Genomic DNA, 27,780 nt, shown 5'->3' with positions numbered 1-27,780 from the left:
ATTCCCCCCTCCCCCAGCCCCTGGCAACTACCCATATCATTACAGTTGAATATGTACCTTTCAAGCAGCATGTAGCTGGCTTTTGTATTTTTATCCAGCCTAACTATCTTTGTATTTTAACTAGAAAGTTTAGTTCACTTAAATATATTATAGGGAATTCCCTGGTGGTCCAGTGGTTAGAACTTGGCGCTTTCACTGCCTTGGGCCTAGGTTCAATCACTGGTTGGGGAACTAAGATTCCACAAGCCCTGTGGCATGGCCAAAATAAATAAATAAATAAAGGGTAAGAATTAAAAAATATATATATATATAAAATAAATACTGATGTACTTTGATTTTTAAAAAATCTTATTTTGTACTTTTGTCTTGCTTTCTGTTCGTTTCTCCTTTCTTGCATTCTTTTGAATTTTTTTTCTCTATTAGTTTCAGTGTTATACATACTCCTTTTGGTGGTAACCTTAGCATTAACATGCTTATTCAACTTATCGCAGTCCAAAATTCATCAATATCTTTGCTCTTCTTAAAATACTGTAATTTCAGTCCCTCCCAATTTGTATGCTATCAATATTTTAATTTACTGTTTTTAAAAAAATTTAGCAGCACCTAGCATTGTTGTCATTATTTTATATTGTCAGTATTTTGTTAATATTACCTATATATTTACACTTTTGTTCTTCATTTATGTTTGCATCTCAGATCTTACTTGTAGGATCATTTTTCTACTGCCTTTATAATTTCCCTTATTGACAGTTGGCAGGTGACAAACTCTAAATTTTTACTTCTTCCAAATTATTTTTATTTTACACTTAACCATGAAAGATAGATCTTTTACATAGAATTCTATTTTATCCCAGCACATTGCAGGTATTATTTCACTGTCTTTTGGCTATAAATAAACAATTTGGCTTCAGTATTGCTTTTGAAGACACCTGTCTCTCTTGTTGCTTCTTTGAATGTAATTTTTCTCTTCTTTCTGGCTGCTTTTAAAATATTATTTTGTTGCTGTTGTTACAGAAATTCCACTGTGATATTTCACTGTCTGGATTCCTTTTTAATAATCCTGTTTAGAATTTATTAAGCTTCTTGGTTATTTAGATTAGTATCTTTCTTTAGTTTTAGAAAGTTTGAGAAATTGCTGAGAATATTGCCCCCACCTTATTCTTTTAACTCATCTGGAACTCCAGTCAGATTTTTATTAGCTCTTGTGACTCTGTCTTCCATGTCTCTTAATTTTTTTTTCATATGTTCTGTCTCTTTGACTCTGCCATGGTCTGAGTAGTTTCCTCTGACCTGTCTTCCAGTTCACGGAGTCACCTTTAGTTTATCTAATCTCCTGTTAAATCTGCCCATGAATTTTTTATTTCTAACAGTGCATTCTTTATTTATTAGAAGTTCTCTTTGTTTCTTTTTCATATCAGCTTGCTCTGCCCATGGTGTTTTATTTCCTCGTCTCTTGTGGGTATGAGAGTGAGTGAGCATGTGTGTGATATACTTGTTTTGCTCAGAACTGTATCTTGGAAATGTTTGAGGTCTAGGATAATAAAGTTGGGTTTCTACAGAGAGGATTGCATTTACTTTTGTCAGTTGTCTAGGGCCCCTTCCAGTCTTTGACTCTTAAAATAAATGCTGGACTTGAGGTTTTTCAGAACACCCAAGGAGTATTTTAAGTCGTAATTACTCATGTGAGGGCTGGCTTATACTTTTGAATTCTTGGGGAGATGTTTTTTCCCCCCTCTCTTCAATGCTGTGTAAACCACAGCAGAGTATTGTTTTCCTTTAAAACAGTCCCCTTGGAATATGGCATCTCATTTATACTCTACCCTCATGCTTTTCTCTAGGGTCTTTAGACTCTCTAACTTAGGTAGGTCAGTATTATTCATCTTCTGTTCTCAGAGGCCTACAAAACCAAAAAATTGATAATTGATTTACCTAGTTTGGTAAATGCCTTCAAGGTGAAAATCAGCTTTAGTAAACTTAACTGACCTTTCTCTATTCCTGTCTTCATATAACTTTTGTCTTAAAATTCCTTGCTTTCTTGACAACTTATGAATGCATTTGAGGACGTTTTGAAATATTTCGTCCAGTATTTTTTGTTGTTTTCATTAGGAGGATTAGTACAGGTTCTGAGTTCACCATGTTGCTGGAAGCAGGAGAGTCTCTGTGTTTTTTATTTTTATATTCCCAGTTAGATTTTACTGTCCTTGAGAGGAGTGACGATACCTTGGACTTTCTTGGCCTTCTCTATAATGCAGTCTCAGTGTTAAGTGGACACTCAGTTTTACAGGTGGATGTGCAGCTAGGAAACAATTTTGAGGGTCTTCTATTTTACATGTTTTATATCTATTATGTTTTTTAATCTTTCCAATTATTTGGTAAGGTTACATATATTGTTACCTCTGTTTTACAGATCAGTAAACTAAGACTTAGAAGGAGAATATGGACACAAATCTGGTTATTAGTTGGGCTAGGATTTAGATTCATGACTTTTTAAATAAATTTATTTATTTTATTTATTTTTATTTTTGGCTGCATTGTGTCTTTGTTGCTGTGCGCAGGCTTTCTCTAGTTGTGGAGAGCGGGGGCTACTCTTGGTTGCAGTGCACGGGCTTCTCATTGCAGTGGCTTCTCTTGTTGCGGAGCACGGGCGCTAGGTGCGCAGGCTTCAGTAGTTGTGACTCGTGGGCTCTAGAATGCAGGCTCAGTAGTTGTGGCACACGGGCTTAGTTGCTCCGTGGCATGTGGGATCTTCCGAGACCAGGGCTTGAACCCATGTCCCCTGCATTGGCAGGTGGATTCTTAACCACTGCGCCACCAAGGAAGCCCGATTCATGACATTTGACTTATAATTCTGTGTCCTTTCTGCTATACCATGTTGCTTTCTAACTAATGTTGTTGACATTTGACATTCCTTGATTATTATCTTTAGATATGAAAATTTTAGAGAAACCACTGGATTAATAATATCTGGATGAAATTATCTCTAAATTCTCACCTGAAAGAAATTGTTAGCTGAGCAGTCACTTTGCTTATTAAACTTTTATCAGTGACTTAAAACAATGTATTGACTTCTGTTACAGAAAGCAGAAAAAGAGAATTGCTTACAAACTACTATGTATAAGATAAATAAGCTACAAGGTTATATTGTACAGCACCGGGAATATAGCCAATATTGTATAATAACTTTAAATGGAGAATAATCTCTAAAAATATTGAATCACTGTGTTGTACACCTGAAATTAATGTAATACTGTAAACCAACTATACCTCAATAAAAAAGTTAAAAAGTAAAAAAAAAAAAAAAAAAAAAAGAATTGCTCATTTTTGCTGTTACAGCATTGTGAAATACTTTTGTTGTAAAATATAGGTAATTTTTGTTTTTTTCCAACAGGTGTGTATGTAATATAGATTGCAGTGGATACAGTTTTAATCCTGTGTGTGCTTCTGATGGGAGTTCCTATAACAATCCCTGTTTTGTTCGAGAAGCATCTTGTATAAAACAAGAACAAATTGATATAAGGCATCTTGGTCATTGCACAGGTAAAATTCATTCTACTTATCTAGAGACCTGTCTTTAATATTGAATATCACATGTCTGCAGTCTTATTTGTACATTTTGGTAGTGTTCCAAATTTGGAAAATGAGAAATCTTTGATGCTTTATTTTTTTATTACTATATATTTTAGAATTTCTTTGTTCTGTTACTAACTTAGCTTTTTTTCCCCACTTATTTTCATTATCTCAAGATACAAACAATGGTCTTGGTTTACTTATTTAGTTACTAAGCTGATCCTAACATGGACTTGTAGATATATTTATAGTTCTTGAAAGTTGTCTCAAATTTGTAATGATTTTAGTTGCTTAAGAATTAGCTTATTTTAATTATAGTAAAACTATAAGTATTACCATGTTTTTTTCTTTGGCTGCGCCATGTGTCATGTGGGATCTTAGTTCCTGGACTAGGGATCAAACCCGTGCTCCTTGCAGTGGCAGCACAGGGTCATAACTACTGGCCCGCCAGGAAAGTCCCAACCATATTTTTTTTCATCTTTTTTTCTAGAGAATAATAGTTTACTTTGTTTTCACATTTTCTCTGTAGTTTTTGCTCCTACATATTATATACTGTTAGAGATTTTGGCGTGAATTTATAGAGTGTAAGGAAAAATTATTACCTTCAGTTTAAAATTCTTTTTCTCTTCTTGCCATCATTTAGAAGCCATGATACCAACTAAGAATGAATTTTGGTTTCTTTTCCTACTAGAAGTATCCAGTCACTAAAGGCACAGTTTTTCAACCTTCTTCCTCAGTAATACACACATGGGCTGAAATAATATATCATTTCCTAGTAACAAACAAGGGCCCCACACATTCTCATGGCCTAGGATTGTGCATCTTTCCTGCTTACGAGGTCTAACCCACCCTCCCTCTAAGCCCCGTCCCTTTTTTGGACTTATTAAAGGGATATGTTTTTATCTGAGCTAAGGGAAGAAAGTTGCAAGCCAAAGTTTGCTACTTTATACTGATAGCAAGCTATTTGTGAAATACTGAACAACTGATTGCAATATCTGTGGTCTAAGCTACCGAAGAATTCCCAAGAAGCTCATCATAGGGTTGCTACGTGGGGGTCAGGTGTGCACATGGTACAGGAAACTGCTGATAGGGACCCCTTATAGGTGGAAGAAGTAGTATGGTTTGCTTTTCTTTCATGGGGTGGCATTTAGAGTGTAGGTAGGTTAAAGAGTAGCTTAGAGAGAGAATGTCTTTTCTGAGGAACTGGTACGTGATTGAATGGTACTATCTGGAATTTCAAATTCAGAACAGTTGGTCGTTTGAGGATTTTGTTAATTGAAACTCATGCCGATTTAGAAGTGAGTTTGGAGTAGCTGGTACTTAATTTTTTTTTTTTTTGTTTTTTTTGCGGTACGCGGGCCTCTCACTGTTGTGGCCTCTCCCGTTGCGGAGCACAGGCTCCGGACGCGCAGGCTCAGCGGCCATGGCTCACGGGCCCAGCTGCTCCGCGGCATGTGGGATCTTCCCGGACCGGGGCACGAACCCGTGTCCCTTGCATTGGCAGGGGGACTCTCAACCACTGCGCCACCAGGGAAGCCCACTGGTCCTTAATTTTTGTCTTGGTACCCATTTACACCTGAGTATTCCTCCCCCCAACCCCACCCCCACACCCGCTAGTACTGGGAAGCTGAAGCTTGTGCTTCTCAACAGGTGTTTATGGTTCATGTACAGTCTTCCTGTCCTACTACAATTAATCAGTCAGCGGTCATTTTTATAGTAAATTTTGTCTGATAACACAGTTGAGGTTCCACGTTTATCTTAATCTGATATTTTTCCAGGGAAACTGGTGGGAGAAGGTAAATCTTGAGACCATTGTCCCTTGGAGAAAGGACTAATCCTTTCTCTTCAGGGTATGTGTTATTTCAGTTAGCACAGGGAAGACTTTTGTTTTTTCAGGGAAGACTTTTTAAGGAGATGATATTTGAGCTGAAGTCTGACTGAAGTTAGACTGTTCATCACGCAGAGTGCGTTTATATCTGGGATGCCTTGAGGCTGAGATAGAAGTGGCACAATAGATCAAGAGAGTGGTAGAAAATGTGAGCAGGATAAGTGGAGAGAGTTGGGAAGGACCTGGAGCATTTGGAATGTTTAGGAGTTTCGTGGTGTGACTTAAACATCATATGTATCTTAATTTGAAAACTTTTCTCTTACAGACACAGATGACACTAGTTTGTTGGGAAAGAAAGATGATGGACTACAATATCGACCAGATGTGAAAGGTACTGAATCACAATTTCCCAAATTTTGGCCAACTACTGAAATATGGTCACTAGCTGTCCTTAGTAGTTCTATTTCCATTATAAGGACGTTTCTAACTTTGCTCTCTGTAGCAATATACAGTTGAATATTAGTAATAATACTGAAACAGTTAAGGTACCTTTCAGTTTACAGAGTACTTTCACATATGCTTTTTTTTAATTGAAATTTTTGTTTTTGTTTTTGTTTTTGTTTTTGTTTTTTTTGCGGTACGCGGGCCTCTCACTGTTGTGGCCTCTCCCGTTGCGGAGCACAGGCTCCAGACGCGCAGGCTCAGCGGCCATGGCTCATGGGCCCAGCCGCTCCACGGCATTTGGGATCTTCCCAGACCGGGCCACGAACCCATGTCCCCTGCATCGGCAGGCGGACTCTCAACCACTGTGCCACCAGGGAAGTCCTAAGTGGAAATTTTTATTGAGATAATTATAGATTCACATGCAGTTGTAAGAAATTATATAGAAAGTTCTCTCATATTTGCTTGTAAAATCCTTTTTACCTCTCTAGAATCTACTGTTAACACTTACCCTCTGTGCATGGGTCTTTGAACCTTGTTCCTTCTGCCTGGAACTCTTCTTTGCCTAATATTCATCTTTCCAGTCTCACTGTAGAAGTCATTTCCTTTTGGGAACTATCCCTTGACCCTTAAATCTAGATTAGGTGCCTCTCCTGCATACTCCCCTCTCCAACCCCTTAACCTACTCTAAGTATAACTGTCTGTTCTACTCATCTGTGTCCCCCTCTAGGCTATGAGTTCTGTGAGGACAGGAGACTGTATCTCTCATGTTCACTTTGGGATTCCTAACACTTAGCAGAATGTCTGGTACTTACATGGATGCTCCACACTTGTCAAAAGAATGGATGCAGCTCAAAGAAGCTGTAGGGTTTATTTGTACAAAGTCTTACATATAGTAAAGGTCAGATTCTTAGGTCCTTTGACTGCAGGTCCAGTGCTCTTTCACTCCTCATTTTCATATTCATTATTTCATTTGATTCTTACAACTACTCTGAAGGGTAAGGACCAGTGGGAACATTGAGGCTCAGTGAGGTTATATCTAGTGAACCAAAGCAGGTCTCCATCTTGGGATCCTAGACCAAGGCTTCTGTATAATTGCTTTTCCATGTGTGCATCTTCTACACATTTGGTTATACTAATGGACAATTTTTTAAAGATGTGTGATCTACCTTTTATGCCTAATTTCTAAAAAATATATAAAATGAGAATAACAGGCCCTATTTCATGGAGTGTCATAAAAGTTAAATGAGATAATGCGTGTCAAGTGCTTTGAATAGTATCTGACATACTCATAAGTGTGCAAGAAATGGTAGCTGTTATTATCTTTGAATAATTTGTTATTTCTGTCACTTGAATCAGTTATATCCCATGAGCCCCTGACATATCAGTTTCCTCTGTTGATACAAAGTGCTATATTTAAAATAAGAAGTCTCTGTATTCTCATAGGAGACATAATAGATCGGTGCTAGTTTTATTCTTTATACTGATAGTACATGACCAGAATAGGAAGGCTCTTTTTCAGTAGTTAGAAGCTCCTACTTAAGGCAATTTGGGGAATTGTGTATACCCAAAATACTTGTCTGCCTTTGATAAAATTACAGGGATAATTTAGTGCCTAAGCCATTTCTGAGATACTGAACATTCTTTGCACATAAGAATTTGTCTATAATGCAAATGAAATTATCATACTCAGCAGATATAATTTCCTAAGTGCCTACTTTATACTGGTTATTTTACTAGGAATTATTGGTGGATAGAAAGATATCTAATACATGACATCCATCTTTAAATAGCTTGTGATACAATAAGAAATGAATATAACCTAATTCTAACAAAGTAGAAATGGGTTATTGTCATAAATGTAGTGCTGTTGAAAAGTGCAGTGAGAACTCAGAAAAGAAGAGATTACTATTTGGTGGGGGTTGGTGAAGATCTGAGAAACTCATGAGAGAGGCGGAATTTGAGCTGAACCTTGAAGGATGGTTAGGATTTGAACAGAGGTCAAAAGGGTGTTTAAGGAGGATGGAAGAGCATGAGTAGAGGTATGGATGCAGACAAACATTGTGATAGAGAATGTATTGGAGAATGATAAGGAATCCGTTTTTGGTTGGAGCGTAGGGGGCTTAAGAGGCAGAAGTGGAAGGCAAGACTGGAAAAGTAGCTTGGGGCCAGATTGTGTACAGTCTTTTTTTTTTTTTTTTGGCTGAGTCCTAACCCCTGGACTGCCAGGGAATTCCCATGTGTAAAGTCTTGAATGCTGTGTTATCCTAGGGCGTTTAAACTTCATTTGTGGGCAGTGGCAAAATCATTATATATTTGAAAAAGGCAAGACAACAAAGTTAACCAGTTGAATGCATTATATCTGGCAGAAATTGTGCTTATTATGTACTTTGGACTAGAGGCAGGGAGATCAGTTAAGTAAACTCAGAAGGATCCTGCTTAGATATGGGGGATAAAGAGTTCAAGCTCAGATGACTTAGTTGATGGATTCTATTTATAGAACTAAGACTGTTGGGAGGGGAAAGGTGTTTGGGGTAAGGTAAGGGAGGAGTTGACGATGGAGGTGATTTATTTTGTAGTTTGAGTTGCTTGTGGAACTCACCCAGGTGACTTTGCTTATTAGCATAAATTTGTGAGTCAGTCGAGGTGATAACCGAAGTCATGAGAACAAGTGAGAGAGATTATAGAGCTGTATTGTCTAGTAGGGTAGCCACTGGGCACATGGCTATTTAAATTTAAATTTATTAAAATAAAATAAAATTAAAGGTTTTGTTTCTCATTTATACTAGCCATATTTCAAATGTTCAGTAGCTCCATGTGACCCGTGGCTACCATATTGGACAGCATAGAAATAGAACATATCAAGAGTTGCAGAAAGTTCTGTTGGACAGCATTGTTATTTAGAAAGGAGAGGAGGCTAGGGACTTCCCTGATGGTCCAGTGGGTAAGACTCCATGCTTCCAATGCAGGGGCCCTGGGTGTGATCCCTGGTTAGGGAACTAGATCCTGCATGCATGCTGCAACTAAGAGTTTGCATGCAGCAACTGAGAAGTCCGCATGCTGCAACTAAGAAGTCCACATGCCGCAACTAAAGATCTCACATGCCACAACGAAGATCCCGCATGCCACAACTAAGACCCAGAGCAGCCAAAAATAAAAATAAATAAATAAATAAATATTAAAAAAAAAAAAAAGAAGGAAAGAAAAAAGAAAGGAGAGGAGGCCAGGATGAAGCAGAAAGAGGATCCAGAGGAAAAAAATCAAGAGTGCAGTGGCACAGAAGTCAAACAGAAAGGTTGGCTAGTAGTTTAAAACGCTGCGTAAAGGACTTAGGTGACAAGCATCGAATTTGAAGACAAGGGGATCATTGGTAATCTTGGACCAAGGAGTTTCTATAGAGTTGTGAAGATGAAATCCAGATTGTAAGAGTTAACACATGTGCTAGTAGTAAGGAATAAAGGTCAGAGGTAACTATTTTGTATGTCTACCCCATTTGCTTTTGTTTTTTTTGTTGTTGTTCTCACAAGCATTTATAGGAGCCCCTTAGTAAATATTCGTGTCCCCAGTACACAACCAAGACTAGGTAAGCAGGATCTAGGAATGGAGGCTACAAAGTGAAAAGCAGGGACACAGCATCAGAAAGAAAAATTGGAAGCTAGTGCTCAGTAAGAATGTTGTAAAGCTGAGCTCTTGGAGAAGGGTGCTCCCAGAATGGAGTATTTGAATGTCCAGCAGGGTGGCTGAATCAGTGCCTTTCTTGGGCTGTTGGAAAACCTGTGGTAAATATTGAAATCGCAGTGTTAGAAGCTTGGTTGCAGATGTTGACGTCATAAAGGGATATGATGGCAGAGCATGAGGTGTGTGGGAGCTGGGTATGTGACATTTTAAAAACTTGATTGTAGAAAATTTCAAACATGAACGAACAGGATAGTATGATGAAACCTCATGTACCCAGCCACCATCAATGGTTAAGAGCATTCTGTCTTTCTTGTTTTGCCTATATATCTCTACCCAGTGGATTATCATTATTCGTATTTTACAGGTATTTTTTTTGCGGTACATGGGCCTCTCACTGTTGAGGCCTCTCCTGTTGCGGAGCACAGGCTCCGGACGCGCAGGCTCAGCGGCCGTGGCTCACGGGCCCAGCCGCTCCGCGGCATGTGGGATCCTCCTGGACCAGGGCACGAACCCGCGTCCCCTGCTTCAGCAGGCGGACTCTCAACCACTGCACCACCAGGGAAGCCCTACAGGTTTTTTTTTTAGGTGTAATGTACATACACTGAAATGCACAAATGTTAGCTATCAGTTTTGACAAATGGATATACCCCATCTGCATTACACCTTATCGTAGTCTATAACGTTTCCATCCACCCAGAAAGTTCCTTTGTGGCAAATGACATTTTAATGTGGCCATTTTTATCCCAAGATGTTTTCATACAGCCTAAAATCTAACCGTATTAATACAGCTTGTTTGATATGCCCTTTTAAAAATGGTCTTGATAAATTTGCCTCATCAAAAGGTAAGCCTGAGCCAGTTGCTAAAATCACTGAAGGAAGGTGAGAGTGTGTGTTGTGGAGCGTGGTGGAGAGTCATGATGAGGATGGTTAGAAGGCTGCATAGGTGGATGGTACAGACCCCCACGGGAGGGCCTTCGTTGGGAGATGAGAGTGGGATGCTGATCTGGAGGTGACAGGTGGTGAGCACAGCAGGGGAAGATGAAAGGAAGGGGGATGGAGGAGTAATGTGATTTTGGTATATCAGGGAGATGAAAGGAGTACTTCCTAAGCAAACAGCTGCGGAGATGGATGAGTTTATGTGCATTAGAAAAGGTGTTTCACTGGGCAGAGTAGAAAGACCAGGAAAGAAAGAGTTAGGGTTGATAAAGAAAAGAGTGGGATTTAGACACGAGAGCATAGGGGGTGTTGGAGGGTAGGTAAGAGTTTCTACCTAGGTAAATAATTCTCTGTTGGGGTCCAAGGAGACTCGGGTTAGGGAAGGATGTGTTAGTGATGAAGCTTGGGGTGCAGGGTGGTATAGGGGAAGCAAGAAAGAGTATACTGAATTTCTTAACTGTAGGGATTTGTGGAAATAATGAGCCCTAGAGTTACCTTTGCAGCATTGATGTTGTTTCCGCCTCAGCAGCACCTTCTAGGTGCATGTCTTGGTTGTTAATAGCAACTCCTGATGCTTTATTTGAGTGCGGCATGGATGGACCAGGACAGGTTGCCAGTGAAACATGGCTTTGCAGATAAGCCATCTGGAGCTGGGCTTTCTTACAATATAATCACTTAGAACCATACTCCCCTTTGTATTTGAAAACATTGCCGCTGGTGGCAGATTTGTTTCTGCATGCCTCTGTGGGTGGAAGGAGCCGATGGGTGACCAAGCACACTTTTTATAATTGTTCAGAGACTAACAGTTGCAGCTGTTGTTCATGGAGCCTGTCACCACTTGCCCGAGGGCATTGTTTGTTCAGGACTGTGCCCAGTTCTTGCTGTGTGAGGCTACATCTCTGCTGTGGTTTCTGAAACTGTGCTTTATTACATCTTTAATGCCTTTTAATCTTTCCTTTTTGAAGTTATCTAATTTACTTGGCCTAGAGAACAGGTGCTTGGACTTTCCACTTATGTCCATTCCTTACCCATCTCCCAGCGTAGCTTGGTGAAGTAATAGTGTGATGGTTAAGAGCTTGTGCTCTGAAGTCAGACTTGGTCTACACTTTAAAGGCTGTGTGGCCTGATTTCTCTGAGCCTCAGTGATCACTTCTATAAAATGGGGGCAGTGATATCTACTACCTAGGATTACTTTCAGTATTAAATGCTGTGTCACTGAATTCCTTATCAATGTTATTATGGTGATTGTAAATATTTTTGTTTTCTAATTTCGTTGTTAGAAGCCTGGCTGTGTTAAAAGTTCTTGCCATTGGTGAGTCTACCTGTCTATAGCATGTTTCATGTGGTTCATGAGTGACAGTAGGGTGTTCATCCACTCAACAGTTCTTAATCAGCACCGCCCTGCTGTGTGCCAGGTGCTTACGCATATTTAATCCTCATCACAGCCATATTATTGTCATTTTGCAGGTGAAGACTGAAACTGTGAGAGTTTGTGGCTCATGTAGAATGGCAGAGCAAAGATCAGAATTCAGACTTTCTGACCCTAAGCCCTGGTGCTCTTTCTCTTGTATCACAACTGTTCCAGAATTCTGCACGTTAGAAAAGGTGTTTCACTGGGCAGAGTAGAAAGACCAGGAAAGAAAGAGTTAGGGTTGATAAAGAAAAGAGTGGGATTTAGACACGAGAGCATAGGGGGTGTTGGAGGGTAGGTAAGAGTTTCTACCTAGGTAAATAATTCTCTGTTGGGGTCCAAGGAGACTCGGGTTAGGGAAGGATGTGTTAGTGATGAAGCTTGGGGTGCAGGGTGGTATAGGGGAAGCAAGAAAGAGTATATTGAATTTCTTAACTGTAGGGATTTGTGGAAAAAATGCCTGCTTTCTCTTGCCTACTTTCTCTAATTTTCTTCAGAATATTTAATCTGCCCTCAGCTATCACCTTGGCGAACACTTGTTCTCTAGCTTTAATCTTTCTCTAAGAACTAGTTTCATACGTTCAGCTGCCTAGTGGGTCTTTGCACTTACGTTTTGTTTGAACTGCCATTGCCTGAACCTCCAGGAACTGCCGTCTTGCCTGGAACATGATAGGTGCTTAATAAATACCTTCCGGAGGACTGGAGGTCTAAATTTGAACTCAGTTTACTACATTCTCTCTCCTGTCGTTAGGCTCACATTAGAGTCATTTTTGCAATTTTTTTATTGTGGTGAAATATATATAGCAACTCGTACCATCTTAACCACTTTTAAGTGTTTAGTTCAGTTGTACTAAATAAACTTATGCCGTGGTGCCGCCATCACCACCATCCATCTCTAGAAGCCTTTTCATCTTGTGAAACTGGAACTATAGCCATTAAACAGCAACTCTTCATTTCCCCCCTCCCCTCAGCCCTTGTAACCACCATTCTGCTTTTTGTTTCTATGATTTTGACTACTCTGTGTACCTCACATAAGTAGAAATCATACAGTGTTTGTCTTTTTGTCACTGGCTTGTTTCAGTTAACATAATGTCCTCAGGGTTCATCCATGTTATAACATGTCAGAATTCCCTTCCTTTTTAAGGCCGGAATAATGTTCCATTGCATGAATGTACCACATTTTGTTTATCCACTCATCCATTGATGGACACTTGCGTTGCTTCCTGTTTTAGCTATTGTGAATAATGCTACCATGAATATGGGTATATAGCTATCTCTTTCAGACCGTGCATTCAGTTCTTTTCGGTATATATCCAGAAGTGGAATTGTTGGATCATAAGGTACTTCTACTTTCAATTTTTCGGGGAAGCACCATACTGTTTTCCCTGGTGGCTGTACTGCTATATATTTTCACCAACAGTGCTCAAGGGTTACGATTTCTCTACATCCTTGCCAATACTTGTTATTTTCTGGTTTTGGGGTAGTAGTCATCCTAATGGGTGTTAAGGTGCTATCTTATAGTTTTGACTTCCATTTGCCTAATGATTAGTGATGTTGAGCATCTTTTTGTATGTTTATTGACCAATTGTTCATCCTCTCTAAAGCAAAATTGTCTTACACAACTCTATATTAGGAGCATCTTCAATAAGGAGGACAGTTCTGTTTTACTAAGCACTTAAATGTTAGTGAGTTGGTTGTTGCAGACTATATAAAGGGTGGAACTGGGGAAGTTTGACCTTAAGAAAAAAATTCGTAGGCAGTGGGTTAGGTGGTGAGCAGACATGGGGAAGTCCACACAAAGTTAATGAGAGAGAGATTTCACTTAACATGAGGAGAATTTGATAGTATTGGAATTAACTGTATTACGTTGAGTTCCTTATCTCTGGAAGTGTTTAAGTAGAAATGGGATCTCGAGGCTATAACTAAAGAAATTCCTTCATCAGACCAAATGGCCTCCAAGGACCCTTTCAGATCTGAGTTTCTGAGCTCATTTACTTTCCAAAGCATCTTCCAGCCATATTTATTTTTTTCTGTGTTTCTAATATCTATTCCAACTTCTGAGCTCAAGCTTTTCAGTGCCACAGTTTGGATTATGTAGTAACCTCCTAATTGGTCACCTGGTTTTACCTTTATCTTCCAATTAATTCTTAACAGCTTTTTGAGATATAATTTACATACTATTAAGTTCACCTGTTTAGAGAGTGCAATGCAGTGTTTTTTTTTAGTATATTTGCAGAGTTGTACTAGCATCACATCATAATCTAATTTTAGATCATTTCTCATCACCCTCAAAAGAAACCTCACACCCATTAGTCACTCCTCATTGCCTCCGAACCACCAGCCCTAGGTAACCACTCTCAGTTAACTTCTTTTGTAAAACATGGCTTTCATTGTGTTGCTTTCCAGCTAGGAGGAGTTCAGGGTCCTCCCTGTCCATATGATTAAGAAAACATTTCTCACCTGAGGTTCAGATTTTTCCGTACTCTGATTTCAGCTTATTTTTCCAACTTTGACTTACACCTCTCTCCAGTCTGAATGTACAGCTCTTGCTAGGTCCATTTAACTCTCGTTCTTGAGAGTGAGAACAGGTGCGTTATACCTGCCTTTCAGTTTCCACCATTCCTCTATCTAAATCTGTCTATGCTTTGAGACCTAACTTGAGTCCTACCTTTTCTATGAATCCTTCCCTGGGTTATCTTGCCTAAAATGAGTTCTCCTTTGCATGTGAACTTCCATAGCACCTAGTATTATAAAACCTTCTTTTGGTATTTTGCTGTACACTCTCATGTGGGACCCCTTCCCTTTTGTTGTTCAGCTTTTTGTGTGATTCCCTAAATTGATTATAAGCTTCATAAGGGTAGGGACTGTGACCACTTTTTCTTTATACCTTCTGCAGCTTAGCTGAGCATATGGATGTGCACAGAAATAGTATGTAAGTATAAAGGAATGAATAGTGCCGGCCCTGAGCAGGATGCTGAATTTGGACTCTGGAATAGACACAGATTTCAAAGTCTTAATAGATGTGTCCATGTTTTATATGGCTTTGCTTTGTCTAGAGCTTGATACCACATTCTTTATTAATTCATTCAGTAAATGCTATTGGTGTCATACTTTGTCTATTAATTTCTCAAAACCCATTATTAATTTAGTTAACTTTTTCTTATTGCTATCGTGCATATGAATTCTCTGATCGCTTTCAGCTTAGCATTATTCTTGAAATTTCCTGCTGTTTCTAGGACTCTCTTATGGTAGATTAGTACATTACCACAGCCTCTATAGACCAATATGGTCTTTTTGTTATACACTTTATAGGACTTTGTTATTATAGGTTAGTACATAACCTCAGTCTCTATAATCCCATTATTATATACTTCCTGTGTATCATACCATGAAAATATCATGTTCTGAGAAGTTGCAGGGTGGTGATAAGCACTATGGGAGACAGTTGCATTTCTCGAGTCACTTAATGGCTTGATTGCGAAGGTAGAATAGTACTTTTGGCTTGATACCATAGCAAGAAAGTACTACATGCTAGGTGTCAGGAGTTATACAGAAATGAGTAATACAAGCATCTAGATTCTCAAGGAGCTCACAGTCTTATGGTAGAGACTGATTTAAAAAACCTAAATAGTTATAAGACAATATCGTGAGTATTGTAGTACAGAAGTGGGTGCTAGAGTTATAGCAGCCCAAAGGAGGGATTGATTTCTTTTGCCACAGCAGAATTACAGTTTGGGAGCTGGAGGAGACCCTATACGCCCTTTGAGGACAGGATATATCTTAACCGTTTTTCTATCCCTGGCACCTGGCAGAGTCCCTGACATATGGAAGGTGATGAATGATGATAAATGAGTAAGTCATCTATTCTGTGCTGTCCAATACGGTAGCTACTAGCCACATGTGACACTATTGAGTATTTGAAATGTGGCTAGTCGGAATTGAGATGTACTGTGAGTGTGGAGTGCTCATCAGATTTTGAAGACCTATTTGAGAAAAAAGAATGTAAACTATTAAAATTTTATGTGTTGATTATATATGTTGAAATGTTCTTTATTTGATATATTAGGTTAAATAAAATATATGATTAAAATTAATTTATCTATTTCTTTTTACTTTTTAAAAATATGACTACTAGAAAATAAAAAATTATGTACATGTCTTGTATTATACTTCTGATAGACTTTGCTGATCTCATTCAACTCTCTTAGAAATGATTTGACTAAGGTTACAAAATAGCAGAGATACCCTTAAAATTGAGACTTTACGTGTTGGATTTCTCCTAGTTTAGTGCTCTTCCTAGGCATAAATTAGTATAATGTAAATATATAAAATTTGAGGTAAAGTGACGTAAGTTTGGTCTTGTTAAGGATGACGTGATACTCTCTGCTGTAGTTATCATATCTTTGAGCTTAATAGTCATTAAATTTTTTTTCCTTTTTGTATGTCAATTTTGATCTCCAGAAAAATCTGCATGTTCAGTTCTCAGTTTTTTCACACTTGGTACTTCTATTCCCATTTCTCCCTTGCTTTTCCTCTCCCCACACTTGTATAAACAGATATACACATAGCCTCCTATTTATTCCTTCTTAATTTGTCTCCATTAACTTTCTTCAGATTATATTAACACTTTTTGTATTTGGGGGAGATAAGCCTTTGCTGTTGCATGATCTGGTACATGGAGAGCTGGTTGGTTTAGTGGTCTTGTACGTACATTAATTATCTCACATAATCCTCTCAAAACTGCATTAAGTATAGTCCTGTTGTGGTCCTGACTTTACAGTTGTGAAATCTCAGGCTTAGAGAGGGTGGTATGTTCAACGTCACACAGCTAATTATGCACAGAATCTGTAAGCGGGAACTGTACGAAATGGCAGGAAGCCTGGGAATTTTTGCTACACACGGACAGGCCTGTAAACGTTGGGGAACTCTGGGTCCATAGAGCTGAGGACTAAAGTATTAAGTATATGTCAGAAAAAAAAGTAAAAAAAAAAATCGATTCCAGATTGTGTATGTGAATGAGTACATGTGTATGTAACTATATGAGAGAAAGAGACAAATAAGGATAGAGAGAGAAATGAATGAATGAATGAATATCATTGATTTAGAAGACTGGGTCTCCATGCCTTCATCTTTCCTGCCCTTTTCTATCTTTCCTTCCTGACTCTCTTCCCATTTCTGATAGTGGTATTACTCACCACCCTTCTTATTTTCTTCAGTTCAACACAGTTCAGTTCAAATCAGTATGCCTAAGTCCAAACAGATGTTCATTAACACGTTTACAATGGTTCTCTTTGGTTAGAGGGATTTCAGGTGATTTTAAATTTCTTTTTTATTTGTTCTCTGTATTATTTGAATTTTTTTAATAGTAACATATACGAAGAAAAACTATATAAAAAGAACAGCAAAACTATTTTCATTTGGGGAAAAATCAGTATGCTGGATAGTTTTCATACCAAAATAAACCTTTTATCCTAAAATTTCAGAATCTCATACTTGTTCTCTGCCATACCAGTGTTCTTTGGCCTCAGTTTCATAGCCTCAAGGTGAATGGTTACAGTAAGTCAGCTTTCCAAAAGCCAATGCTGTATACGCCATCCCTCTGTCAGGGAAGTGAGATTTCTTCTAGAAGTAACATTTATTTTTATAGCAAAGATGTTGAAGGTTTGTTGGTTCTTTTTTTTTTTTGGCAGATTGTTTTTAAACAGCAGTAGCTCACAGTGGTCACATCCTGCAAATACTTTTAAATGCTTTGAGTCTAAAGAGCCTGCCTGCTGTGTTTGTGGCATAATGAGACCTTGGTTCTTGTCCAGCCTCCTATCTGATACATTTCCTTTCCAAATTACCCAGCAAGGGGTGAATTTATTTGTTGCCTTAGAACCTTTGAAAAGTCCATATTTTTCAGTTTGCTTTTCACTGTTTATTGACCTGTTTTATGTTCTTGTAAGATGCTAGTGATCAAAGGGAAGATGTTTATATTGGAAACCACATGCCTTGCCCTGAAAACCTCAATGGTTACTGCATCCATGGAAAATGTGAATTCATTTATTCTACTCAGAAGGCTTCTTGTAGGTAAGTCAGAGTACCTCCAGATCAGAGGTGAGACATTTTTTCCATCATTGGTCACTGCTCTATAGAAGGCAATGAAATGTGGATTAAAAATATTACTAAAAGGTAGTATTTATTTACAATTGAGTTAAAAAATAAATTAGCAGCATCATTTGGAAGAAACTGGCAAGTAATATGCAAAAACAAAAACAGATGTTCTCTTAGGGTTTTGAGATGGACTTAACATTTTTAATATTATGCTATGTATTTTTTAATATAAAAATATGCCATAAACCAACATTATTCTGGTTTTTAAGCAGTCTATCACAGAGTGGTTTGAGGGACTAGAGAATGTGTTAAGAACCGAGGACATGTAACTCAAATAAAATTTATAGCAAAATAGATTTCTAAAAATGAGGGAATGTGGATGTAAAATCAGGTGTGATATGAGAGATGGAAACAGAAAGGGTGTGAATCTTTAACTGTGTGATTCCAGAGAGGTTATGCGACTTGTTGGAACTCAGCAGCAAGTTAGAAATAGAGCTGAGACAAAACTAGGTCTCAAATTTCCTGATACTCAACCTGATGATCTTTGTGCTTTTTGCTCTTCTGTGTCTGTACTGATAACACTTCTTGCCGCTGCTTCTGGGAGCTTGTCTTCCACCTCCGGATGGTCTAGTGGGCCAGGCAATGTTTCCAGACTGGGGGAGATTGCTCTCATTCTGCTCACTCCTGCCCCCCTGCAGTCTGGCCAGTGAATCTTTCTCTCAAGAAGTAAAAGAAAGCTGTGTGAAACCAGGTCTCCTGGTTCCTCTATTCCTTTAGCTCCACTCTCCTGACTCTTTACCCCCCTGCCCCACTCTCCTCCTACTTAAAAAATAAAACAAAACACTATAAACTGTTTTAATGGTTACTAAGAATTCTTTGTTAAGCTTTCTGCTTCTTCCTGATTGAAAGGTTTTCTTGTCTTTGAAGGAGCTAGCACCAGCCTCCCCCCCACCCCACCCCTTTTCCTGAACATTGAAAAAAATACAGCCATGCTGTGGTACATATATGCAATGGAATATTACTCAGCCATAAAAAGAAATGAAATTGAGTTATTTGTAGTGAGGTGGATGGACCTAGAGTCTGTCATACAGAGTGAAGTAAGTCAGAAAGACCATATGCTAACACATATATGTGGAATCTAAGAAAAAAAATGGTTCTGATGAACCTAGGGGCAGGACAGGAATAAAGATGCAGACATAGAGAATGGACTTGAGGACACGGGGAGGGGGAAGGGGAAGCTGGGACGAAGTGAGAGAGTAGTATTGACATATATACACTACCAAACGTAAAATAGCTAGCTAGTGGGAAGCAGCCGCATAGCACAGGGAGATCAGCTCGGTGATTTGTGACCACCTAGAGGGGTGGGATAGGGAGGGAGGGAGACACAAGAGGGAAGAGATACGGGAACATATGTAATAACTGATTCACTTTGTTATAAAGCAGAAACTAACACACCATTGTAAAGCAATTATACTCCAATAAAGATGTTAAAAAAAATACAGCCATGCAAGGGAGAACAGGCCAGTTTTAAAATAAAATCATACAGTGGATTCCTCATACTTGTCTCACAGTGACATACATACCTTGAAAGAAGATCAGATCAGAGAGTGTCTTTTAAGATACCTAACACTGAGGGATGAGAGAGGATGATGTCCTGATAATGAAATGATACCAGGTCACTTTGTAGTATTTTACTCATTAACAGTAAGAAGACTAAATGGGGGCTTCCCTGGTGGTGCAGTGGTTGGGGATCCGCCTGCCAATGCAGGGGACATGGGTTCGAGCCCTGGTCCGGGAGGATCCTACATGCCGCAGAACAACTAAGCCCGTGCACCACAACTACTGAAGCCTGCATGCCTATAGCCCGTGCTCTGCAGTAAGAGAAGCCACCGCAGTGAGAAGCCCGTGCACCGCGGCAAAGAGTGGTCCCCGCTCGCCGCAACTAGAGGAAGTCCCGTGCGCAGCCACAAAGACCCAACGCAGCCAAAAATATAAATAAATAAATAAAATAAAATAAAATAAAAAAACAAAAACAGAACTGAAGAATAGACCAAATTTGTTTTAAAAAAACAAAAGAAGACTGAATGGTTTAGTAGTTAAAGGCTTTGGAATCAGGTATATCGGATTGGCCAGTTTTTGGCTATGCCCTTTGGAAGTTACTTAAAATTTCTAAGCCTCATTTTCCTTATTTGTAAAAAAAAATAATAATGGTACTTGTTTCCTAGTGTCGTTAAAATTAAATGAGCTAGTGTATGCAAAGTGCTGAGCACAGTGCCTGTTACACAATGTGTGTTTAAGAAATAGCAATTGATGTTATTAGACTGTACACACCATTAGGTTTGGGACTCTGCTCTGCCAACCACTCTCTCCCTAGTGCCTAGCATAGGGCCACTTCCAGTAGCTACTCAGTAAATAGTTTTTGAATGACATGTGATCATGGCCAACTTTTCCCTCTTCTTCAGACCAGAGGTGTTTCTTAAATGCTACAGAATCTCTTTTCTGCATTCTTGTAACTCCAAAAAGCAGGTGATCTTTTTTTTTTTGTCTAAGCGTTTATAGTGTCCACAAGAACCAGGCCATAGTATCACATGCATTTCCACTGGTAGGTGTATGTGTTTGAGTAGCAGGAAACAGGCAGGGATGAACACCCTTTAGGCACAGTCCTATTATTAGGTTAAAATCTTTTAGCATTGTCCCATCATTAGTTTGTTTATTTATTGCCTATTTGGTACCAAATCCTACCTGGCACTGGGGTCTCAAATTCAAGTATGACATGGATCTAGCCTTCAAAAAAACATACAGTCTGGTGGCAGCGACTGACAAATAATACACAATTAAAATATAATATGAAAAATGCTATCATACATAGATATGCATGAGGTGATTTGGGACTTCAAAAAAGCACTTCAACCTGAAGGGGGCATGGAGGACATTGCAGGAGGAGGGACAAGTCTTACAGGGACATTTGTGCCAACCCAGGAGGTTGTCCTCTGTCTTAAAGGCAGTGAGAAGCCATTTAAGGATTTAAATAAGAACGATGTGGTCAGATCTGAAAGCCACCCTGGTGGCTTGGTGAAAAATGGATTAGAAGACTGAATGTTAGGAGACTGTGTATGAGTGAACAGTGAGAGCCTGAACCAAGTAAAGAAGTTGTAGTGGGAATGAGATGAGGAGATAAGTTGCAGAGGGAAAATAGGTGGCTGAATCCATAGGTTTTGGTGACCAGTTGGATATGAAGATGGGAATGTGGGAGTTGGTGGAGGGTCATGGGAAGGAAGAATCAAGAGTCTCCCTGGTTTCTGGCTGATGCAGAATTGAGTGGGGAAGGAGAATGGGGGCAGGAGGTTTGCGGGGACATGATGTACTGAGCTTAGTAATGCTTGGTCTCAGGTGCCTGTGGGCTATCCTCTTACCTAGTAGGCTACTGGGTATCTGTGGTTTTGGAACTCATGAGACAGATGCACATTGAAGGTGTGTTTGGGAATCATTCCATCTCTAGCGTATCCCTTCTAATTCCTACTCAGCAGTCCTTCCACCCCACTGGGCCTCCAAGTAATTGATCTCTCACCCTGCATGTCCTCATCGCCTCCTTACTCAGCTTAACTCGTGGTCAATCCTTGCAGTCCGTCTCTTGCTTCATCATATACTCATTTGACAAAACTATAATCCAGGTTCATTCCAGCTTCCCGCCTGCTGTATACCTATACTCACCAGACTGACTGGTCTCACTGACCTTTATACTCAGTGGGCCCTGTATACTGCCTGCAGTCACTCTATAACTGCGGTCCATTCATCCTCCTGTCCTAGATAAGGTGACTGCTTTATACCGTCACCCCTCTCTTCAGACTCACTCCTCTCTCATCCTCACTCTCAGCTGATGATCTTGTTTCCAAGTTCACTGAGAAAACTGAAGCAATATGAGGAGAATGCCCACAGACTTTTTACTATCACTGCCAGCAGTGCTCCCCCCTTTTCTTCTTATCATATATTCTTGTGTACATATATTTTTTAATATATTTGTAAATATATTTTTATTTCTTTTACCTTGAAAGATATTTGTCATTCTTACCTCTACCAGCTACTGTCCCATTTCTGTCCTTTCCTTTGTAGAAGAACTCAAAACAGTTGTCTATAATCTGTCTTCAGTTTCTCACTTCCCATCTCTCATGAATCCATCCCAATAGGCTTTTGCCACCCAGCACTTCACTGAGACCGTTCTTGTTACTAAATTCATTAGTCAATTCTCAGTCTTAAATTACTTTTGAACGGTCAGTGGCGTTTGACCTCCTGTGTGATAGACATTCTTCACTTGGCTTCCAGGACGACACTCTCTTGGTTTTCTCCTACCTCACTGGCCATTCCTTTCAGCCTTCTTGCCTGGGTCCTCTTTTGCTTCCTGGTCTCTCAGTGTTGGTGTACCACCAGGATCCAGCCCTGGTCCTTTTCCTTAGTGATTCCCTCCAGCCTCAGGGCTTTACATGTCGTATGCTAATGACCCCCATCCCAGACCTCTCTCCTCAGTGTGGGACTCACAGATCTCTCTCCCTCACTGCCATTTTCACATGGTTGTCTGACACCCCAAGCTAACAGGACCTAAGCTGATCTCCTGATCTGTCTACCCTCCCGTAAACCTGTTCCATCTATAACTTCTCCATCTCAGTTGATGCCAACTCCATCTTTTCATTGGTTTAGACAAAACACTTCTGATACATCTTTGACTTCTGTCTCTGTCATACTCCATATTTAGTCAGTTGAAGAGTCCTGTTTGCTCTATTTCAGAATATATCCAGAATTTGATTACTTCTTATCATTGTCACTGCCATTCCTAGTCTAGGCACCATTTTTCCCCTCTGGCATTATGCAGTAGCCTTCCTGATTGTATCCTAAATAGTCCATATTCAACACAGCAGCCAGAGTGAGACTTTTAAAATAAAAGTCAGTTCATGTCCTTCTTCTGCTAACGCCCTTCCAGCAACTCCTCCATCTTCTGAATGAGGAGAACTTCACAGGTGGGCCCCTTTACCTCTCTGTCTTGGTCCCCTGCTTCCCTTCGGCTGGCCCACTCCAGGCATACTTGCTATTTCTTGGACACACCATGCACTTATGCTCCCACCTCAGGGCCTTTGTGCTGACTCTTCCTTTGCCTGTTAGGCTGTCCTCCCACTTGTCCACATGGCAAACTCCCTGACCTCTTTCACATCCTTACTCACATGTCTCTTACTGAAGCCTACCTTGACCACCTTACTTAAAGCTGCAGTCCTCCCTTCCTGGCCCATACCTGGCATTCATGTTATCCCTTAGTTCTCTCTCTCCTCTCTCTTGTGTAGTACATGTCACCTTCTAACATAACCATTTAATTTGCTTAGCGTGTTTCTTGACCCTCCCTCCCTGACTAGAGGGTAAACAGGCCAGAGATCTTTGTTCACTGATGTAACCTAAATGCCCATTATAGTACTTGGCACATGTCAGGTTCTCAATAAATGTGTTAAATGGATGAGTGAATGAGTCAGCCCATGAGGCCATGGGAGTGAATGAGATTACTATGGAGGGTGTGGGGATGAAAGAGTAGGCAGTAGAGGACCAAATGTCTGGATCTGCCTTTAATCAGCAACAGAAAAAGTAGTGCTAACCTAGAAGTTAATACTCTGGGTATTTGGAGAGTATAACCCTAAAGTCAGGTGCAGAAAATAATGTCCAGGGAGGATTGCCTGAATCATATATGGCCTATACATTTTTTTTGATATTCTGATTTTTTTTTTTTTTTTTTTTGCGGTACGCGGGCCTCTCACTGTTGTGGCCTCTCCTGTTGCGGAGCACCGGCTCCGGACACGCAGGCTCAGTGGCCATGGTTCACGGGTCCAGCCGCTCCGCGGCATGTGGGATCTTCCTGGACTGGGGCACGAACCCGTGTCTTCTGCATCGGCAGGCGGACTCTCAACCACTGCGCCACCAGGGAAGCCCGATATTCTGATTTTTAATCTTTGGGTTAAGCTAAAGTGTCAGCTGAATAACTAGGACATTGTTATAGCTCCCTATGGAACTATTTTTATTTCACTGAGCTTTGAGTTTTAGCTGTTAGCCTACCATGAAAGGCATTATTTTAAATAATCCTATGAGACTTCATTATTGAATTTATTGCAGCTATATTATTGAGGGAAGTTCCCTGTATGAGAAAGTACCCTCCTTTTTTTTTTTTTTTTTGGTCACACCACATGGCTTGTGGTGATCTTAGTTCCCCAACCAGGGATTGAACCTGTGTCCTTGGCACTGAAAGCACCTAGTCCTAACTACTGGACCGCCAAGGAATTACCAGAAAATACCCTCTTTAAGTGAGGACTAATGAGATAAAGTTCCCTTAAATTTATTAAAAATAGTAACTGTGATTCTTCATTTTTTTAAATTGAAGTATAATTGATTTACAATATTATATTAGTTTCAAGTATACAGCATAGTGATTCAGTATTTTTATACATTATACTCCATTAAAAGTTATTACAAAATAATGGCTATAATTCCCCATGCTGTACAATATATCCTTGTTGCTTATCTATTTTAAACATAGTAGTTTGCATCTCTTAATGCCATACCCCTATCTTGCACCTCCTCCCTTCCACCTCCCCTCTGGTAACCACTAGTTTGTTTCCTATATCTGTGAGTCTGTTTCTTTTTTGCTATCTACATTCATTTGTTTTATTTTTTAGATTCCACAAGTAAGTGATATCATACAGTATTTGTCTTTCTCTGACTTATTTCACTAAGCATAATATTCTCTATGTCCTTCCATGTTGCTGCAGATGGCAGAATTTCATTCATTTTTATGGCTGAGGAGTGTTCCATTGTATATATATATATAGCACATCTTCTTTATCCATTTGTCTGTTGATGCACACTTGGATTGCTTCCGTATCTTGGCTGTTGTAAATAGTGCTGCTATGAACATTGGGATGTATGTATCTTTTCAAGTTAGTGTTTTTGTTTTTTTCTGGATATATGTCCAGGAGTGGAATTTCTGTGTCATAAGGTAGGTCTATTTTAGTTTTTTGAGGAATCTCCATACTGTTTTCCATAGTGGCTGCACAATTTACATTCCCACCAACAGTGTAGGAGGGTTCCCTTTTCTCCACATCATTGCCAACATTTGTTATTTGTGGACTTTTTGATGATTGCCATTCTGACAGATGTGAGGTGATATCTCATTTTTTTTTGTTTTACATTTTGTTAATAAATAGAGATGTTGAGCATCTTTTCATGTGTAAGCCATCTGTGTGTCTTCTTTGGAAAAATGTCTATTCAGGTCTTCTGCCCATTTTTTTTTTTTAATTTTTAAAATTTATTTTTATTTTTGGTTGCATTGGGTCTTAGTTTCGGCACGCAGGATCTTCATTGAGGCATGCGGGATCTTAAGTTGTGGCGCGAGGGCTCCTCGTTGCAGTGCGTGGGCTTCTCTATAGCTGTGGCGTGTGGGTATTCTCTCTCTAGTTGTGGCACGCAGGCTTCAGGGCACGTGGGCTCTGTAGTTTGTGGCATGCAGTCTCTCTAGTTGAGGCGCGTGAGCTCAGTAGTGTGGCATGTGGGTTTAGTTGTCCCATGGCATGTAGGATCTTAGTTCCCTGAGCAGGGATTGAACCTGCGTCCCCTGCATTGTAAGGCCAATTCTTTACCACTGGACCACCAGGGAAGTACCTTCTGCCCATTTTTTGATTGGTTTGTTTTTTTGATATTGAGTTGTATGAGCTGATTATATATTTTGGGTATTAACTCCTTATAAGTCGTATTATTTGCAGATATTTTCTGCCATTCAGTAGGTGGTCTTTTTGTTTTGTCTGTGGTTTCCTTTGCTGTGCAAAAGCTTTTAAGTTTCATTTGGTCCCATTTGTTCAGTTTTGCTTTTATTTCTTTTGCCTTGGGAGCTATATCCTATTGATGAATAGTTGGACTGTTTCTACTTTTTGGCTATTATGAATAATGCTGCCTTGAATAATTTTGTGCAAGTTTTTGTGTGGACATATGTTTTAATTTCACTTGGGTAATTGCCTAGGAGTGGAATTGCTGGACTAAATGCTAACTCTATGTTTAACTTTTTGAGGAACTGCCGGACTATTATCAAAAGTGGCTGCATCATTTTATGTTCTTTACAGTAACCTTGCCATCACTTGTTATTATCTGACTTTTTGATTTCTAATGGGTATATTAGATACCTCATCATACTGCGGTTTTGATTTGTATTTCCATGATGACTAATGATGTTAGTGCTTATTTGTCATTTACCTATCTTGTTTGGAGAAATGTCTATTCAGATATTTTGCCTATTTTGTATTTTTTGGTCTTTTTGTTAATGAATTGTAATAGTATTTTTATATATTCTAGATACAGTCTCTTATCAGATATATAGTTTGCAAAAATTTTCTCCTGTGGGTTATCTTTTCACTTTCTTGATAGTGTCCTTATGTACAAAAGATTTAATTTTGATTTAGCCCAATTTAACTTTTTTGTTGTTGTTTTTGTTGTCATATGAAGAAATCATTGCCTCATCTAAGGTCATGAATATTTACTTTCCTTTTTTCCCCCCAAGAGTTTTGTAGTTTTAGCTCTTACATTTAGATCTGTGATCCATTTGACTTAATTTGTGTATGTTGTGAGAAAGAGGTCCAGCTTCATTCTTTTGTATGTGGATGCCCAGTTGTCCCAGCACCATTTGTTGAAGAGACTGTTCTTTTCCCATCAAGTTGCCTTAGCACCCTTGTCGAAAATCAGTTGACCATAGATGTATGGGTGTATTTATGGGCTCTCAATTATTTTTTCTGATCTGTATATCTACTGTACTACTATTTTCTGTCTGCTAGGAAGCTTAGAACCCAGTGTGCAACCTTCTGGCAGGCGGCTAGGAACCTCAAGGGTAGGAATTGTGGACTCACATCACCCCTGGCTTCCCCTGTTTACTTCCAGGTTTCTTTCTTGCTATGTGTGTTTTATTAAAAGTTATTTTTTTGTAATGAAGTGTGGGTCATTAATAAATATCCTTATACGTCAGATGTTTTATTAATCAGTTCTAACCAAAGGCTGGCTAATTTACACATTTTGCTTCTGTCAACTAAAAAATGGGAATTTTCTATTAAGTATCTTAAATGTTTCCCCCTGTCAAGCTACTATCATCACCTGATGTTGCCTTTTTATTTACTCTTAATTGGAATTCAGATAATTTCTAAGATTCACACCTATTTGACTGCTTGGCTGTGTTTCTGTCATTAATAACTTATTTTCATCTCCCCCCCTGCATTTTAAGTGATTGTATTATGTGTACTGAAAAGTTATCTTGAATATAATTTGGTGTTATGTTCAGAGAACTGTAAATGTTTATATCTATTTATTCAATAATCCCACTTCCAAGTATCTAGCCTAAGGGATAACACTAAATATAGAAAAGTGCACATTCATCATAATATCCACCACACCTAATCCATAATTCTGAAAAATGGAAAATAACTGATACGTCTACGAGCAAGGAATAGATAAGTTAGCTGTATTATAGCCACCGAATGGGATATTGTGAATCCATTTTTAAATGGCAGTAATAAAGTAGTATAAAGACTACTTAGCAGCTCTAAAATTAATGTGATATAATGATAAGTGGAAGAAGCACTTTATACAATAGTCATATTAGAGAGAGTAGAAGGAAATACAATGATGGCAATGTTTTTTTTTTTTAGATGGTGGGAGAGTGCCTGATTTGCTGTTTTTGTTTAAGTTTGTCATTCTTTTGTATGTTTTAATTTTAAAACCTGGAATTATTGAAATTTATAGGAATCCTTTTTTTTTCCCTTTTTCA

At 39.1% G+C, this 27,780-nt stretch overlaps 1 protein-coding gene across 2 annotated transcripts in view; it reads left to right on the top strand.

Annotated features, from left to right (window-relative positions):
* TMEFF1 (transmembrane protein with EGF like and two follistatin like domains 1) overlaps positions 1 to 27,780 on the top strand; it is a 92,680-nt gene that overhangs the window by 60,149 nt on the left and 4,751 nt on the right. Inside the window, exons 6-9 of one of the 2 annotated variants that reach the window (XM_067743806.1) lie at positions 3,389 to 3,537; positions 5,721 to 5,786; positions 17,807 to 17,930; positions 26,798 to 27,751. In XM_067743806.1, the coding sequence (XP_067599907.1) occupies positions 3,389 to 3,537; positions 5,721 to 5,786; positions 17,807 to 17,930; positions 26,798 to 26,930 (472 nt within the window). In that variant the 3' untranslated portion in view covers positions 26,931 to 27,751. Of the gene's footprint in view, positions 1 to 3,388; positions 3,538 to 5,720; positions 5,787 to 17,806; positions 17,931 to 26,797; positions 27,752 to 27,780 lie in introns of those variants that run through there. The other variant, XM_067743805.1, reaches the window with a different exon arrangement.

This window comes from Pseudorca crassidens, chromosome 7 (assembly GCF_039906515.1).
Source record: "Pseudorca crassidens isolate mPseCra1 chromosome 7, mPseCra1.hap1, whole genome shotgun sequence".
Taxonomy (NCBI): domain Eukaryota; kingdom Metazoa; phylum Chordata; class Mammalia; order Artiodactyla; family Delphinidae; genus Pseudorca; species Pseudorca crassidens.
This window is presented reverse-complemented; position numbering and strand designations above follow the sequence as displayed.